We start from the raw sequence: 16634 nt of genomic DNA on the forward strand, positions 1-16634 counted from the left end.
CAATCCCCGAAACTCGATGCGATCTACTACTAGTCAGGCACAACATCTCCCTCAATTTCCCAAGTCAGCGCACCTCACCCAATGACGAAAACCCCAATGGATACCAGCCGGCTTCGCTCCACTCCACTACTCAAGACGATGTACCAGCCGTTGATCGTCACGTGTGCGGCTGCACAACATGGCCGGGGTTTTAGCTTAGCCACCGTTCAGGCCTGCAGCTAAAGGCAGCCGCCCACTTTCATAGACACGTCCAAGCTGTACATGTACAGCCCGAATAGGAGAAGACTCGAAACTAGACATGGTTTTTGGCGACTCAGGCAATTGCACGTATCGGCCTTGACGCGCCTTTCGTCCCAACCCGACCCTCGCACACCTCTTGCGCCCAAATACTGCTCCCTCACCGCCAAAACGAAACAACGCAAACCGAAGCAGAGCATGTAGCAAGCATGGGGCGCTCACCATCTCGATCCAGCGACGGCGGCGAGTCCGCGCAGCATACTCGTGTCGAGCCACGCCTTCTCAAGGCAGTCGAAGACCAAAAGCACGACGATGCCATTGCCATCATCGAGCAGGCCAAAGCCAATGCGCAACCCGTTGATCACCTCTTGCGCATCGCTCTGATGCGCGCAGCCGAGCGCGGAAACATATTCATCACCGAGTATCTGCTGAAAAGTGGCGCCAAACCTGATGGTGCGCCGGGAGGCAGGGTGTCGCCTTTATTCAAGGCAGTCGAGAAGAACCACGTCGGGATTGTGCAACTACTGCTGAAATTCGGGGGAACTGTCGACGCACAAGATAAGCAGGGGAGAACGGTCCTCATGATGGCGGCTTGGAAAAATCACTTTCACGTCATGCATGAATTACTGCGGTGTGGCGCAGATGTCAACCGCAAGGACAACACCGGGCGCAATGTGTTGCACAATCTGGCAGCCGACAAGCATTGCAATTGGGGGCGCGACGTTATAGCCGAGCTTCTCAAACAAAACATCGGCATTGACGGACCAGACGGCCAGGACGACCAGAAGCGCACTCCATTGCACTGGGCAGCGAGTACGGGAAAAAAAGAGTTGTGCGAATTGTTACTCAGGCGACCGCGACTCCCCAGAGCAAACGTCAACGCAGTGGAAATTAGGCAGAAGACGGCGCTCCATCTCGCAATTGCACACGGGAGAGACGATATTGTCGAGCTCTTGATCAAGCATGGCGCGGACATTATGGCCAAGAGCGACGGATCCTGGACTCCCTTGCACAATGCTTGTGAGCAAGGAAGCGTCAAGGTGGTGCGGATGCTGTTGGCTGTTGGAGCGAACATCAATGCAAAGCTCTTAAACGGAATGACTCCTTTGCACGTAGCAGCCCAAGCTGGACATTTGGACGTAATCAACTGTCTTCTGGAGCGAAACGACGTAAAACGAGCCCCGAAGGATGCTTTTGGTATTACGCCGTTCTTGCGGGCCGCTCAGAGCAAGAAGTCTGCACGTAAAGACATCATCAACAGGCTGGCACCACATAACCAGATTGAGGCGCTGAGCGAAGATGCGTTGGGTGCTACCAATGGATTCCACGCCACGATTGTCGATTTCGGCAATTTTCACAACGAGAACAAAGTATCACGCAAGACAGTCTTTGAGTTGTTGTACAGCCGTGACCCGATCAACCCAAGGAAGCCTGCAGTCAGTGTTCTGCCCAAAGATTCCAAAGGAACAAGTTTCAGATGGATCCACCTGCCTGCAAACAACATGGCCTGGGTAGAGGCATTGCTGACTAAAGCATTCATCGAGGAAGGAGCCAGCGACGTTGAGGGGTTCAAGGCGCTGGAACGGTCCTTTAGTCACCAACACCGTGGACAGCAAATACACTCGCATTTCATGAGACCGCTGTGCCAGAGCACGCCACGTGCTCCAAAGAATCACGATGAATCAGACCTTTCTGATGGTGGTGACCCAGGAGTTCCGCATATCACCGTCAATAATGGCCTGGGCTTAATTATTGACCCAGCAGTCGCCATGCAGGATTCAACCTCGTCGCACTTTCCCAAGACACCTGCGCGAACAGGTACAGCCAGCACAGAGCAAACGGATTGGACTGCCGGGACGGGCCCGAGCCATGCGGCTAACAAAGAAGTAAGAGGAAAAACAAAGGATAAGACGAAGAAGGCGCACAAGTGGGGTGGGTCGAAGCCGGCCGGCAAGCGATCTGGTGGCACCGAAACACCTACCAAAGGGCCCGAACACCACGCAAAAAGAACACACACAAGCACTTCTCTCACCCTCAGCGGTCACCTCAAATCACCTGGCAGTCCTGGGCGGAAAGACCCGACGACGGTTGCAAAAGGCAATATATTTGCCTTTATGCCATATCTACACTTTGAGTCTGACCGCCGGCGCCAGGAGATGCAGGCTGCAATCAGGAAAACACAAATCATAAAGGGTTACGAGAAAAATGATGGACGAGCTAATAGGCCACCCCCTCCACGCGCGAAAACGTACGATGAGATGCTACTACGAGCTCATCTGACCTCTTCGCAGATTTCACTGCATGTACGACGTACGTTGGATCAGTTCTTCTATCACAATATTGACACGCAGTCTCGTGATCGTGACCAAGTCGTCTATCGGTATCAGTGCAAGTCGAGTAACCCTCAACATGTGGATCCGAAGATTTTCATGGTTGATCAATTATGGATGTGGACATTGGGCAAGGACTTGATTGTGACCGCTTTTCCTCAGCGATGGCAGCAGCCTAGAAACGACCCGCTCAATGTTCTCGATGGCATCATCGAGGACATCAATAGCAAAGCCAGAGATCCGGTTCGCAATGTGTACGACCTGGCTATGATCATCTCTGGAAGGTGTAGTGGAGTCTTTGATCGTCACCGTACTGGCGACGAGGATTACCAGTTTCTTGACATGTTCGAATCCAGCATAGGCGATGCTACCGAGATGGAGACAATATTGTTTAAAGAGTTCAATACAGCTTCTGCGCAAGCATCGGCATGGCTACAACACCACCGTCGGCCCAACCGCTTCTCACGTCATCTTGAAGCAGAGGGAAGGCAAAGAGAGCACAATCGGCGACATGTGCCGCATCACTCCCATTCACACGCTTTGACTGACCCTCCGATCCGCGAAGAAGAATTTGACTATGGCGATAGCGACCGAACAGCTGCCCATGCTCCCCTATTCGTCGACAAGCTGCTAGACATTGGTGCCGAGACGGACCTTTTGGCTGAAATTAAGGATATTCGCGATGAATTGAACATGATTGCCAAAGTACTGGAAGATCAGCGCAGCGTACTTCCTGACATGGAAGCCAGTATCACAGACATTTATCGAGAGGAGCACAAAAGTCAGCAGGAGATAAAGAAGCGGTCTAAAGAGCTGCTCAAGACAATTGATATTCACCTCAAGGATCTTGAGCGTATGGACAAGCAAGCCAAGCGCATCTACGATTCAATCACCGACCTGCTCGACCTAAAACAGAAACACGCCAACGCCTTCGAAGCGCGTTTCGCTCGCGACCAAGCCGCAGGCACTGCACGTCAAAGCCAGACAATCATGGTCTTCACCATCGTCACCATCATCTTCCTCCCTCTCTCCTTCATCGCCGCCATGTTCACCATCAACATCCAAGAATTCCCCCACCAACCCGGTAGCGACGAGCCGTCGCTCCCCCTCTCCTTCGTTGGCAAATACATGTTCGGCATCGGCCTCGCAATCTCCATCCCCTTCATCGCCATCGCCCTCTCCTTCGACGCGATCGGCGACTTCTTCCGCGAAGTCAAACGCAGATTCCGCGACCGAAAAGCGAACGCACAGCACGCCCGTGCGGATCACAACAACGATACGCTTACAGACCCTTACGCTGGCATCGAGAGACTTGACTACGGCGATGCCATGGATACCCGCACGATCGAAGAGGCGCTCAGCCGTAGCCGTAACCGCAGCCCGGCATTTCGCCCAGACGGACGCCGCAGCATCGAAAGCTACCTTAGCAGTGCGCGTGCCAACAGGTGGAACGACGGAGGCTCGCTACTTCCCGTCGCCAGTCGCAGCACTACTGCACGGAGCGGTGTAAAAGGCGGTATGACCGTTCTGAATGGCCTAGATGGCGCCACGAGTCTGAATCAGCGGCTCAGTGTTGATAGGGCGGAGAGACAGGGTCCCATTGAGCGGGTTAGTACTGGGTTCAGGATGAGGAACAGTAGTGATTTTCAACGGTGAAATATTGCTTCTTGTGACGCAACCCCTATATCGGTATACAAGCGAGTTTAGATTTTGCCTTGTTTTGAGTTGTCGTAGATACCCTATTTACCTAGTTATACTTAGTCTTATATGAAATGCAACGTACACAATGACACACACACACACACGACTATGTAATAACTATCTCTACCTTGTGACTGTAAACCTATCTTTACACAATCCCTTTGGTGTCTCGTACAAATTACTATGTACTTAAATGAATACAACCCCGATTTTGGGTTTTTTTTTTCTCGATCACGATCGTTTCGATAGTTAATCAGACTGCTTGTCCCATTCTATCAGCATTAAAAAAAATCACCCTCCCTATTGCAATCCCGAGAGTCGCGTTTACCAGCTGATACACGAAAAAGATAGACTACAACCCGCGGTTAATCCTTCGGGGGCTGGGTGGGTGGGGGGGCCGCAAAAAAGAAAACGGTCGGCTACTCCTTCGTGCTAACGCTTGTTGACGGATACGAGAGATGCCATGTTAGATGCGATCTTCTTGATGTAACCATATTAGAATATTAGCACAGCTAGCCCTTGACTTTCATCAGATTACAAAAACGTATATTAAGCCGTAGTTTTGTTTTTTGGTTAAAAAAAAGGGGGATGTTTACAGCGTGAAATTAAGATGAATTATCATAAGAAGGCATCTCTAAACCAAAAACAAACAAACATTCGACTTGTCCGAAAAAATACATAAAAGTTAGATATCTTGATAAGATACCGACACTGACAACCACCGATTTGCTTTTTTGAGAAAAAAAAAACTAATCCACCCAGTACAAGATCGCATTTCTCTTTATCCCTCTCTCTTTCTCCAAGGTACTACCGACCTTGGGGACCCAGCAGTAAAGCAGCAATAGCATCAACACAGGCATAAAACCTCTGACATACATCCGGTTGAGCAAGATAGGCAGATGTCTTCTCCTTGATGATATCCTCATGACTCCATTCTTCCAGTGGAACATCTTCGAGACCCGTGACATCGAAGCGGAAATACTTCATCCAGTTGCGTTCGATGAGAGCGGCGTGGTCGGCTTCGAAGCGCTCGCCCCAGCCACGGGCTTCGGCCTTGCGGTCTTCAACGCTATTCGCCATTTCGGGGATTTCGCGGCTGCGGTCGAGGCCGACGCCTGTGCCGACGGAGACGATGATCATCATATCGTTAGCGTAGCGGAAGAGCTTGCGGCATTCGTAGAGGATGTCGCGGACAGGGTTGTTCTTGGTGGTGCCGTGGTCGACTAGGCCTTTTTCTATTACGAAGCGTTGTGGAACGGCTTTTTCGGATTGTATATATCTCGGGGCTGCTGAAGTGGCTTTCATTGTTTGCCATATGGGCATGTCTGGTTCCAGATCTGGGCCTGTGATGCGCCGTGTTTGGTATGAACGTATTAGTGCTGCTCGGTTGGTGCCTGGTTGTTATTAGTACAATCATTACATGAAGGAGAGCATACCGTTAGAGGACGTACCGATATCCATTTGTGTTGTAATGGCAAATCTGCATATAGCGTTAGACATTGTAGAGAGAGAGACAAACAAGTCACTCACACATCGCCCGAATCCGGTCGTCCGTCGAGCAGTATCTCATCTGGGTTGCCCAGCTCCTGTCGGATAACACTCTTGATCGCATCTTCCAACGCACTATCATCAACACTTCGCACTTGTGTATGTGGATCCAAGTACTTGAAGTAGTCCCTCTTGTTTGCAAAGACCTGCTTCGCAATCTGTTTATAGGCTTCCCTAGCTCGGTGGGCTTGCATCCGAAGCCGGCACAGCATAATGGCTATAATCCCTCCTAGAGAGCATCCTCCTGTCAGGTCAAAGATTTGGTGACTGTCTAAGCGCTGCCCGACCTTGACACAGATTGCATTGACAAGTGATTCAACCAAGAGTAAGGCAGAAAGTCCTCTGATACCGTCGCCGTCGATTGAGAGTAGGATCTTAGTTTCTCTAGTGCGCGAGAGAATTGTCTGGGCTGGTAGCATTGGTTTTGATGATGGATCCCGAAGCGTGGGATCACATGGAATGTCAGCATGTTGAGGAGGTGAGGGGTGACCATTTGAGTGGCTCGCATGGCTGCTGTGTATCGGAGCAAGCGGAACGAAGTTTGGAGGACCAGCAGGAGCCTGATTTAGACTATCGTGTACTACAGACCGACTTCCATAAGGAGATGCATAACTAGTAGAAGTATTTGGTAACGGAGGTGTACTGTGGTCGCGCGGCGACGCTGAAACGGCATGATCAGCCACAGTAGATGGCGAAGGAGTCACCAGATCGGCCACAGGTTGCTTGATTAGTGCTGGTGGAAGTTGGCTGTGAGGATAGGGTGTAGTCAGTGGTGGCGGACCCGTTGAAGGAGGTGGAGACGGCCACGGAGAATATTTGGAATATGGATCCCGAGCGAGTCGCGTCTCGGCTTCCTCAGCAACGCGTCGAATGTCTGGATCCCGAGCCTTGCTAGGCCATATCAGCATGAGCGGGCGAGGATGATGTTTGTGAGGCGCGACATACTACTTGACATAGCTAACGTCCCAGGGCTCCCAGCGGCCAGAGAGGAGGAACTGTATCGAGGAGGGATATGCGGGGTCGTGGAAGTAGTGTGTGCCCTCTACGGGAGAGTATCGGACACAGCTAAAGTCGACCAAAGCCCACGACATTCCGCTGGTCTTGTTACTTGTATGGTGACTAGGCTCTGTAACGTCGATTAATCAGAATCGAGGTAACAAACGACCTTCTACTGAGCTCAGCGAGAGTAGCGGTGGGCCGACAGCATGCCCGATAAGGATGCAGTAAGACACTAGCTGCCGGTGAGTGCTGGGCGGTTGATCAGGACGAGACAACCATAAAGAGGGCGTAAGTAGGGCCAATCAGGCAGGCTCAAGCGGCGCGCGTACAAGGTTTGTGCAGTGCCAGCCCATTGAACGGTACGTAAGGGCATGGGTAGTGTATCTGCGACAATGCGGCCGCGTTTGACCGGGCAGATGGGCTGGGCGATGGCACTCGGCAAGTGGCGTGGTTAATGACATTGCGAAGCCGGGGCGGCTGTGATGGCCAGCTCATCCCTGCCTGGGGCGTCTGCCGGGCCATGGCCGAGAGGCGGCCTCGAGATGTTGGCAGGTTGGGTAGCCGGATACAGCCGCTGTCGACGATGCAGACGTCTGGTGACATTTGCTGTGTAGTAGAGGAGCCGACGGACCAAGGCTGGGAGCCTAGTGAGTTGGCGGCGTTGACAAGGGACCACGCCCCTGCGGCCCGTAGCCGTACCGGTTGTTCGGTTAGCCGCCCCTCACGACCACTGTGCTGTCCTCCTCTGATGCTGCTCTGCCTTGCATCTCGCACACCGCATGCCAGCCCTGAGATCCGTCTTTATTTACTCACTGTCTGCTGTTGTCTTTTGGGCACGCGCTGCAGAAGACGTGGTAGCCATCGACCAACCCCCCGTGCGGTCACGTGGCGCCCTCGACGCATCTCCGCGGCTAATCTTCCAGCTCGCACAACCGCCGCTTGCCGTGCACAACTGACGTGCACACACCCATCTTGTATTCTGGCTCCGACTGTATACTGCTACAAAGCCATGGCGCAATCCGCTTGGCAGCTTCTAAGCACCCTGCCATGCTGAACCCCGTAACGAGGTCGTGGGATGCTTGGCGCAGCTTGACTACAATTGCGCAATCACGGGGCTCCAGGGCAGGGCAGGCCCAATCGCGTTACTTGGCTGTTTCCACCGCAGACTGTTCGTCATGGAGTCATGTCCACCACCGTACGAGAACCCAGCCCCGAGACTGCAAACGCCGTGCGCGTTTGGCGTGCTCACTCCGAGAGCAGTACGAGCCAGGAAGCAATCGACTTTCCCCATCGCGGACATGCTGCTCTATCAGATTGACGATGAGGCTCAAGAAAGCAAGATTTTGTCCCTGCTGTAGCTTGGAAAGGAGTATCGGTTACCGGAAGGATTGCAGGCTGGAGGAAAGATTGCCGAAAGGAGCGACCAAGATAAGTTGCATGTCTGGTTGAATGCGACTCAGTTATCCAAGTTTTATCATCTTACCAGGCAGCCATGACGCTAGCTCATACGATGACTCCCTAGCCATCCGTGGGGAAAACGGTCTTTTACACTTTTGCCCAATCACAGCTCCAACGTGCCGGGTGACTCGTCCTAGTCAAAGCACAGGGAGAAGCAGAGGAGACGGGAAAGCAAGCCGATTTCCACCAAACACAGTCAACGTGTCAAGTACACATTTCAGAGATCGGTTGCGGCTCCGAAGTGTAACACTTGGATGTAACATATAAAGACCCTAACGAGGCGGGGAGATGAACAAGAAGGTGTGGGCTTGCGACACGTCTTCAATTGAGAACACATCCGACGCCGACGAAGGCATCTTATCTAATACAATTGGCTCAACCACGAGCCAATACTACAAGGCACATTCGTCGTGTTTAAGCCAAGGGCTGCCAAGTCCCTATACACTTCTACTCACCAAATAGGTCCTGTGTTTTGTAAGCAGACTAGTCAATCTTTACCGACCCAACGCCGGAAGATACCACGGCGTTTACGTCGATCAAGGTGTTCATGTACGTCCTGACTGGTCTGCGAGTACAACCGCAGAACCCCTACATCCACAGTGCATCTGGTGGTACTATGCGCTTGACACTTGGGTGTGGAATTCCTTGAAACAATGCGGACTAAAAGTGCAGTTCTACATCCTTTATCTCGTTTGCATACGTACAAGTATACTCATGCAGGCGAGATATTCAGTCAGTAGAGCGCGTCAGCTGTGTGTTCACATTCATGGTGCAAGAGCAGCAGACATAAGAAAAGCCAGTCGATACAGGGTACTGGCAGTAAGCAAAAGGAATGCATCAGACACAACGTAAATCGCCCAGAAATTTTTGTGTCCAGTAAGAGAAGCGTTTCACTTCTCGAGATTTAAAGCCGCGCTCTAATCGACCTGTAAGCTTACACCTCATGTGAAACAAATGCGTAACAACGCCCAACTTTGGTTTTCGAAGCATATTCATTTCTCGCCGAGTCAATTCGCTATGAAGACTCTAGCTTAGTTTGTTCATGCAGCCCATGCTCATTTCATATCATGAGCTCCGAATCCCACAGAAGATGAACCGAATGAAGTTGAACTCCGAACCAATTCACATGCAGCACATTTTCCAGCCACTCATAATCTATGCCTTCTCAGCAGCGGCAGCCTTGGCCTTGACACCCCTGGGCTTTGATGGCTTGTCAGCCTTGACGGGCTTCTGGCTCTTGCGGATGGCAGAGGCCCTGGCGACGGCGTCCTTGCGGAGGTCGGGGCGGTAGTTGCGCTTGGTGGTGGCGTTGACAATAGCGGAGTAGGTCCTAGGGCCGTCAGCAATACTTCCAGGGTATCCCCAGGTATCCTCATGTGCGGCTACCGGGGGCAGTGGTTCGAAGAGACGTACTTGCGGGTGGACTTGTTGGGGCCGAAGGTGGTGGTTTGGATGGCGGATGCGGGTTGGTGGTGCTTGTCGGCCTTCTTGGTGAGAAGAGTGACACCACCCTCCTTGCCGGGGATGACACCGATAGCCTGATTCACATTATCAACACCGTCTTCTGGGTTATCTGACGTTCGCGCTTGGCGTAACCGAAGATCGTGATAGCCGTACCTTGTTGGCGATTGAGCCCTCGTTCTGCGCAAAGTTAGCGAAACACGGCCTAGAATCCAAAACAGACTCCATACCTTGCGGCTGTAAAGGTTCCTCAGGTTAAGAGGATCGCGCGAGAACTGAACGCCATTTGCCCTCTTGACGAGCGTGGAGCTGCGTCCCTCTGCCGATTGTCAACGCCCATTCCTCCGTCTTTCGTATACCAGTTTCTGTTCACTCACTGGTAATCTCCCAGGCAAGGTCGTGCGAGATAGTGGTGGCCATTGTGTCTGTATGGAATGTGGATACGGACGATGTCAATGAAAGTTCGCCAATATTGAAAGAGAGGGCCTCGTCTGCATTTCCGCATGCGCTTAGTGCGTGTTTCGGGGATGGATCAACATAGGCGCCGACGCCGACGCTGCCGCCAAGCAGCGGAGCGGAAGTGACGACGCATGTGCATGAGGCGCAGCCTAAGGTTCAGGCCGTGACAGCCGAAACGTCTTGTCCGCGACTCCGTCGTCACGCATCACCGTCGTCCGGCATAACCGCACCTATGTCCCTGCCTGTGGCGTGAAGACCCCGCGTCTCCGCATTACCATCATATCCCATCACACGTCCATTTCCTTTGTTCTTCGTCACCACTCTCACATCGCGTTCCTTGCAGATCGATAGAGCATACTCGTAGGCATTCGCTCTGTCGCATACACCACAATCCCATCACCGAATCACAAGTACCATCGCCAACATGGAGTACCTATTCTACTCGGTCTGCTTCTTTGTTCTGGCCCTTGCAACAGGTACTTTCCTCGGATCCCACTTCACTTCTGGTTACTGACACACGACAGCCGCATACTTCACCCGCCACCGTTGGATCCATGTCCTGCCCATCCCTGAACCCATATATTCGCGTCTACCCACCTCCTTCCGCGACGATATCGAAGCAGGCCTATCGTCATCAGCATTTGACCTCAGTGGCAATGTAGAGTCTGGCGACTCGCGCCAAGGCCTTGATGATGCGGGGAAGAAGGAAGTCATGCGCATCATGAAGCGACAAGGTGTCGACTTTGACGAGGCGCGCAGAATATACATGCAGGATCGATTCAAGAAGAACAACATTGGAGCTGACGGAATTCCCCGCGATCCAAAGTTTGTCAGCTTCTCGTAATGGTGGCCAAGAACATGCAATGGGGCGATGCATCACAGGACTATCTCGTACATCATTTCTTTTGTTTTCAGTCTGGGTTTGACAAGTTACTGCTTTTCATTTGTTGCCTCGAGTGGGCTGGTTATATGCGGCTTGAGATGAGCAGACGTACGTGGGTCTGCACATATGGGTTTCAGCGCCAAGTGTCTTTGCTTTCTTTCATTTGCGTCTCGTGTTCCTTCTCTTCTATTAACTATTACAGCATTCCCTCGAATAGATCTTCATATATCTCTGCGTGAGAGTTATCCTACTGTATGCCTTGCTTTCTATGTGTGACTTTATACTGCAACGTCGGAGCGGCGTCCAGGGATCGACACTGGGATCAACTCTACCATGTGCTGGCGGTATGGCTGCAGGCTAAGCTTTAGTGACTGATCCCTAGCACGTGCTTGAAGCACCTATGATGGACGCATCGAGGGCGCGACGCTTTTGTATGCAGCGATAGACCTGCTACTGCCTGTTCTTATACCCAAGCATTACTGTATCTATCTAGGTGCTTGTGCGTAACCTGGAGGGCCCCCAAAACCGGGTGGGGGGGCCCCAAAGCCTGGTGGTGGAGCTGCAAATCCCGGAGGTGGAGGGAAGAAATTTGTTGGGGCACCGCTCGGTGGGCGAGCAGGCAGGCCCGTTGGAGGAGGAGGGAGTGACGGGTGGCCGATAGGAGCGGCAGAAGGTGGTCTGCCATAACCTGCGGGTCCGTTGGGGACAAAGCCAGGAGGCCCGCTCGGTGGACCATACCCTCCTGGTCCGCTTGGCGCGCCGGGTACGCCTCTTCCATCTACAGGCATAGCTGGTCCCGTTGGAGCAGCGCCCGGAGGAAGCTGGAAAAGATGTGCTGGCAGAGGCTGAACAACAGGTGCAACTCCATGAGCCTTGGCTTGTTTGGCAAGCATACGTTCGGCCTCGTCTCCATGTCGCTCGCCCTTGCCATCTTTCTTATACGCGTACTGAACTGTAATCTGTTTAGACATGATGTATTGATTGTGCATACTGGCGATGGCCGCATCTGAGGATTCGAAATCGCCGTAGGAGATGAAACCGTAGCCTTTGGACGCGGTTGTGACTTCGTCGCGCGCAACCTTTGGCGCATTCACCAGTGGTCCGAATCGGCTGAATGTGTCGTACAGAGTCTTTTCGTCTACGCCTGGATCGAGATTGCCAACAAACAGCTCTGCGCCAATCTCGACATTCTTTTGCTTATCTGCGGATGCCTTGTTCACACGTATCCGGCTTCCGTAAAGTGCAACATTGTTGAGAATTTTAGAAGCATAGTCGGCTTCAGCTTCTGTGTGGAACTCGACGAAGCCGAAACTTTGGTGCTGCCCATTGACACGATCGACTGGCATATTCACATTGCGTACACGGCCGGTGTTGAGCATCAGCTCGTGAAGGATGCGGGGTGTGACGCGCTCATGGAGATTACCGACGTATACGGTGGCTTCTTTGTTCTGCTCCCTGTGCATTGATTAGGACATGCTAGTTGTTATTGATTTCGAATACGTACCAGTGACGGGCGCTTGGAGCCGACATGGCTGAAATTTAGCGAAGTGAGCGTCAAAAATTAGATATATCAGATCGCACCACGTTCTTCGAGGGTCCGACACTGTTGGCTGAGCGCGAGGGATGTCGTGGCGTGTTGAAGGTGGAGTTGAACATGGCTGAAAGATCTCAGAGCTCGACAGTCCATCCTTGCGCTAGTCCATATGTGGTTAATTTCGCCCAAGTCTCCGGCCCGTGCATGGGCCCCAAGATTTTGAGCTTTGCGCATCATCGCAATCACGCCCACCAAGCCCGCCGTCACCCATTTCGTCGCCCGTCCTGACTTGCCCAAACCGACAGTCAACCACACAACAATCATGTATCAACTATCGGAAGAGTCCAAGGTAAGTTACAATTCGTAAAGACAGACGCAGGAGGCACACATTGACCGTCTATCAGGAGCGCATTGCCCGCATCATCGATGTTTCCCGTGTCGCTATCCACTACGGCTACCTCCCTCTGATTCTATATCTCGGTTACTCGCGAAGCGAGCCTAGACCATCTCTTATCCGGTGAGTATGGTGTTTTTGCTTTGCGCTCATTGGCGAATAATTCCGCTTTCTTGTTGGATTGAGGCGCATTTACCTCCTCGCACCACGGAGGCGTGGAGTCTACGCACATGTTACTTTGGAGCATTCTCATTTGGGAAATCTATACCTGTCTGCGTCTAATGATTTTTTGGTCAATTTACTAACTTGTGTAGTCTCTTCTCTCCACTTGCTTAAACACCCCAACGAAGACATGTCAACGACCATTTGCAGAATTTTTGTACAATACTACGCTCCTAAGCATATGGAATCTCGGGCATGGTGATTTCAGCCACTTGAGCCTGCAGGATCATTTGTGGCTTGATGCGTGCACCTACTCTTCTCCTACTTTTCTACTCCAATTGGCCATCGGCAGGCGGCTCCTCGGGGCTATATATCTATATGAGAACATTCAAGACAGATTAATGTACCCTAAAACATGACACCTACCGCGGGGGTGTTCAGTCTAGACTGCAGTCTGCCATTGCCTCCAAACGTAAGCAGCTCAAACATTGCGTGCTATATTTGTTGGAATTGGTCGTGTCTAGGCTCAAAGTCGTGCTCTTACCCTAATTAGTTGAATATGGCGGCGCTTGCCATGTCTGAGCACCTGTGCGGCGGGGGCTGAGTACCAGCCGTGTGGTGAAGACAAATATACGCCAATGACGGGACGCTGCTTAACCCACGTGGCTTGGTGGTTCGCCTACGTACTTGAGCATCCGGCGCCCATGTTCTTCTACTTCATCCTTCGCCAGAGCGAATATTTGACACTTTACCTTTGTAGCACACCTCGCCATGGAGCCCTATACCCGGGTGCATGGCCTCGGGCCGGTTCTGACTGGATCGCGAACTCTCACTCCATAGCCCCACGTTTGCCGTGTCCACGGTATAAGCGTCTCTCACAGACTTTGTTTCCACTAGAGTTTATGTGCTGATCGCTCCACTACCATTGATACCGCCTTTCCGGCTTTGCCGCCTGCCCGACTGCTTATCGCGTTTCAGTACATGAACCTTATTGCTTGCCACGATGACTGTCCCCAGCATTGGGGACATTCTCATGTTATCTCAGAAAGCCTGGAAGATTGGCAGCGCATTCGCTGCTTGCCAAAAACAAGCTCTGCCTGGCCTCGGCTACATCGAAGTTGAAATTGGCGGTCTAGCAAAAGCGCTCACGCTATTGGCAGAGACATTATACGCCGAGTGCGAAAGCGATCTACTGCAGAAGGCTGACCCGCAAACTCGAGCCGGAGTTGCTGCAATAATCGGATCCTGTAAGCGAGTAGTCGACGATCTCGATTCTTTAATAGATAAATACCAGGTCATCAAAAAACATAGGACTGTGGGCGGTTTCGCAATTGAGCGAGCATGGAGTGACTTGGCAGTAGCCGAGTACAAGACGATTCCTTGGACCACAGAAGGTGGCGACCTAGACAATCTGAGGGACTTGCTACAGGTGCACAAAAACTCAATTATCGTTTTGGTGCAAGCATTACAAAGGCTAGTGGCGCCAGTCTCAAAGTCTCCAATAGCTAACACTGAGTAGCAAGTCCTCAACTCGTTTAGAACGGGTAGTGAGGCCAATGGCAGAACGCATCGACAGTATTTACACTTCAAGCAGCAGCCTCGATCAGCAGTTGGATGAGGTCCATCGCATGGTACAGGATCTAAATTTAATGTCACGAGACTCTGCCGCGCCGCCTGTCCCGCCAAAACATCCCACACGAACACCAAGTACTGAAGAAGGAAGCCACCAGAGTTTGATGCTTGACCGTTCAGATGCATCACGATCTCCACCGCGGAATTACAACCTCAAAATATCATTGCCTTCGATTCCCCATAACCCTAGGTTATCCCAGTACTCAACAGCTAGTTTCACCAACAGTCCGCCAACTCCTTTGCCTACCAAAGAAAGTGTCTCAGAGACAAGTCTCATGAGTTCATCACTACGCCACTCGAGCAGCAGTTATGCATCTTCTGAAGCTGGTCAAAGTTCTACCGGATGGCAAAGTCCACAGCCAGCGGCGAAACAGTTACGCCTCAGCCGCCAGCAATCGATATCAACCAGAAACGGCCCAGCTTCTCCAGAGATACGGGATCAGACACAAAGACCCAACAACCGGTATTCGACACTACATTCCTCTCCAATCCTTGGGCCTGAATTTTCACATGAGCTGGGAAGAACACTGTCACAAGCTGAGATTGAGAAACTTCACCGAAGCGCGACGACGGCGAGCCAGCGAAATGCTTTTGAAAAGGAAGCTTTTCGTAACTCGGCCATACTCTGTGACGTGTAAGCCATGACCCTTTATCTCATGTCTTGCATAATTTATAGACCATTTTCTTTATTGGTAGAGACAATTTTCCATAAGCTGATAACAACCGCACAGCCGGGGCGAAGTAGTAGAATACTCTCACCGTATTAACCATGACGATCCTAGAGACGTTGAGATGATCTCCGTCTGTACCGACTGCCGCATAGCCGTAGTACGCAAACGCATCACCGACGCGGAAACCCGAACTGTCCGCGTCGTAATCTCTATCTGGGTCTTCAGCGATGATACCCAAGTCCGGATGGAGCTCCGCATGCAAGACGAGCACATGTACATTCCCTACGCAAGCTACTTTTCCCCTGCCAAAGTCTCCATCACTGTCCCCTGCGAGCTTAGATTCTACGACGTAGTGCATGCAGCTGGTCCGGCCCGCACAGCGCAAACGAGTTGGGTAAATTTTGTGTTTGATAGTCCTCAGTGTAAGTTGTATTCAAATACTCTCTCTCTCTCTCTCTCTCACACACACACACACAACCTTTTCTCGTATACTTAAAAAAAAACAAAGAAAAGAAACCGCAAACATTGGATAGAAAACCAGGAAAAGTTCAACTAATACCAAGAAGGCTCCGCACTCTTCCAAAACGAACTAATGGGCCGCACCCTCCTCGCCACGTTCCGCACGGAAAAAACGCTCCGCACGCACTCGGGCCTGTCCAAACCCTTCGCCTACGCAGAGCAAATGTGCGGCCTCGAAACCCTGCGTATCTGGCACGACAACGACACGGGCGCCGTAATCGCCCTGTTGCACTTTTCGGCCGATTTCCGCAAAGGCTATCTCGCCTTTTACTTGAATTCTGCCCGTGACCCGCTCACTGTCAAGGACGACGGCGTCAGACAGGTCAAGATTCGTGGGCTCAAGGTTCCTGTGCATGCGGCGCGGCCGCACCTTGGACACGGTGCTGGTACTACAAAGGGCAAGGATAAAGCGGGGAGTAGTAGTAGTACTAGTACTAGTACTAGTACTAGTGGGAGTGGGAGTGGGGCCAAGAAGAAGAAACGCCAGGATAAGGATGATGGGGTCATTAGTGGGGCCAAGATTGAGTTTGCGACCGAGGTGGAGAAGAGGGAATTTTTGGACTTGTGCAGCGTTGTGCAGGGAAATTTGATCGAGTTGCCCGACTTGAAGGGCGTGAATTGATGGGAGGAGAGATATGGGTGGGTT

At 51.9% G+C, this 16634-nt stretch overlaps 7 protein-coding genes across 7 annotated transcripts; 4 read left to right on the plus strand and 3 right to left on the minus strand.

Moving 5' to 3' along the window:
• Positions 1–446: 446 nt before the first annotated feature.
• Positions 447–4359, plus strand: PSV08DRAFT_220458 (ankyrin repeat and protein kinase; the record flags this gene model as incomplete). Its single annotated transcript, XM_014221051.2, has 1 exon — positions 447–4359. One exon carries the CDS (start codon positions 447–449, stop codon positions 4221–4223), a length of 3777 nt encoding a protein of 1258 aa, XP_014076526.2. The 3' UTR covers positions 4224–4359.
• Positions 4360–4859: 500 nt separating this feature from the next.
• On the minus strand, positions 4860–7201 carry PSV08DRAFT_361072 (acyl transferase/acyl hydrolase/lysophospholipase). The gene is made up of 4 exons (XM_014221052.1): positions 6762–7201; positions 5799–6707; positions 5720–5748; positions 4860–5662 (listed from the first exon to the last, which is right to left on the minus strand). The coding sequence occupies exons 1-4, from the start codon at positions 6905–6907 to the stop codon at positions 5076–5078; spliced, it is 1671 nt and encodes a 556-aa protein (XP_014076527.1). The 5' UTR covers positions 6908–7201; the 3' UTR covers positions 4860–5075.
• A 2054-nt stretch (positions 7202–9255) lies between these two features.
• PSV08DRAFT_286631 (ribosomal L28e protein family-domain-containing protein) lies at positions 9256–10160 on the minus strand. The gene is made up of 5 exons (XM_014221053.2): positions 10112–10160; positions 9965–10053; positions 9891–9914; positions 9687–9811; positions 9256–9603 (listed from the first exon to the last, which is right to left on the minus strand). The coding sequence occupies exons 1-5, from the start codon at positions 10152–10154 to the stop codon at positions 9429–9431; spliced, it is 456 nt and encodes a 151-aa protein (XP_014076528.1). The 5' UTR covers positions 10155–10160; the 3' UTR covers positions 9256–9428.
• Positions 10161–10379: 219 nt separating this feature from the next.
• Positions 10380–11367, plus strand: PSV08DRAFT_199727 (uncharacterized protein). Its single transcript, XM_014221054.2, has 2 exons — positions 10380–10669; positions 10718–11367. Exons 1-2 carry the CDS (start codon positions 10618–10620, stop codon positions 11035–11037), a joined length of 372 nt encoding a protein of 123 aa, XP_014076529.1. The 5' UTR covers positions 10380–10617; the 3' UTR covers positions 11038–11367.
• PSV08DRAFT_36259 (uncharacterized protein) lies at positions 11300–12709 on the minus strand. The gene is made up of 2 exons (XM_014221055.2): positions 12581–12709; positions 11300–12531 (listed from the first exon to the last, which is right to left on the minus strand). Exons 1-2 carry the CDS (start codon positions 12604–12606, stop codon positions 11562–11564), a joined length of 996 nt encoding a protein of 331 aa, XP_014076530.1. The 5' UTR covers positions 12607–12709; the 3' UTR covers positions 11300–11561.
• Positions 12710–12860: 151 nt separating this feature from the next.
• Positions 12861–13629, plus strand: PSV08DRAFT_286641 (Tom7-domain-containing protein). The gene is made up of 3 exons (XM_014221056.1): positions 12861–12959; positions 13015–13127; positions 13319–13629. Exons 1-3 carry the CDS (start codon positions 12933–12935, stop codon positions 13338–13340), a joined length of 162 nt encoding a protein of 53 aa, XP_014076531.1. The 5' UTR covers positions 12861–12932; the 3' UTR covers positions 13341–13629.
• A 540-nt stretch (positions 13630–14169) lies between these two features.
• Positions 14170–16610, plus strand: PSV08DRAFT_388160 (uncharacterized protein; the record flags this gene model as incomplete). The annotated part of the gene is made up of 4 exons (XM_066093485.1): positions 14170–14595; positions 14690–15432; positions 15530–15891; positions 16036–16610. 4 exons carry the CDS (start codon positions 14170–14172, stop codon positions 16608–16610), a joined length of 2106 nt encoding a protein of 701 aa, XP_065949302.1.
• Positions 16611–16634: the final 24 nt, after the last annotated feature.

This window comes from Bipolaris maydis (genome assembly GCF_028858645.1).
Source record: "Bipolaris maydis strain C4 unplaced genomic scaffold PSV08scaffold_5, whole genome shotgun sequence".
Lineage (NCBI taxonomy): Eukaryota > Fungi > Ascomycota > Dothideomycetes > Pleosporales > Pleosporaceae > Bipolaris > Bipolaris maydis.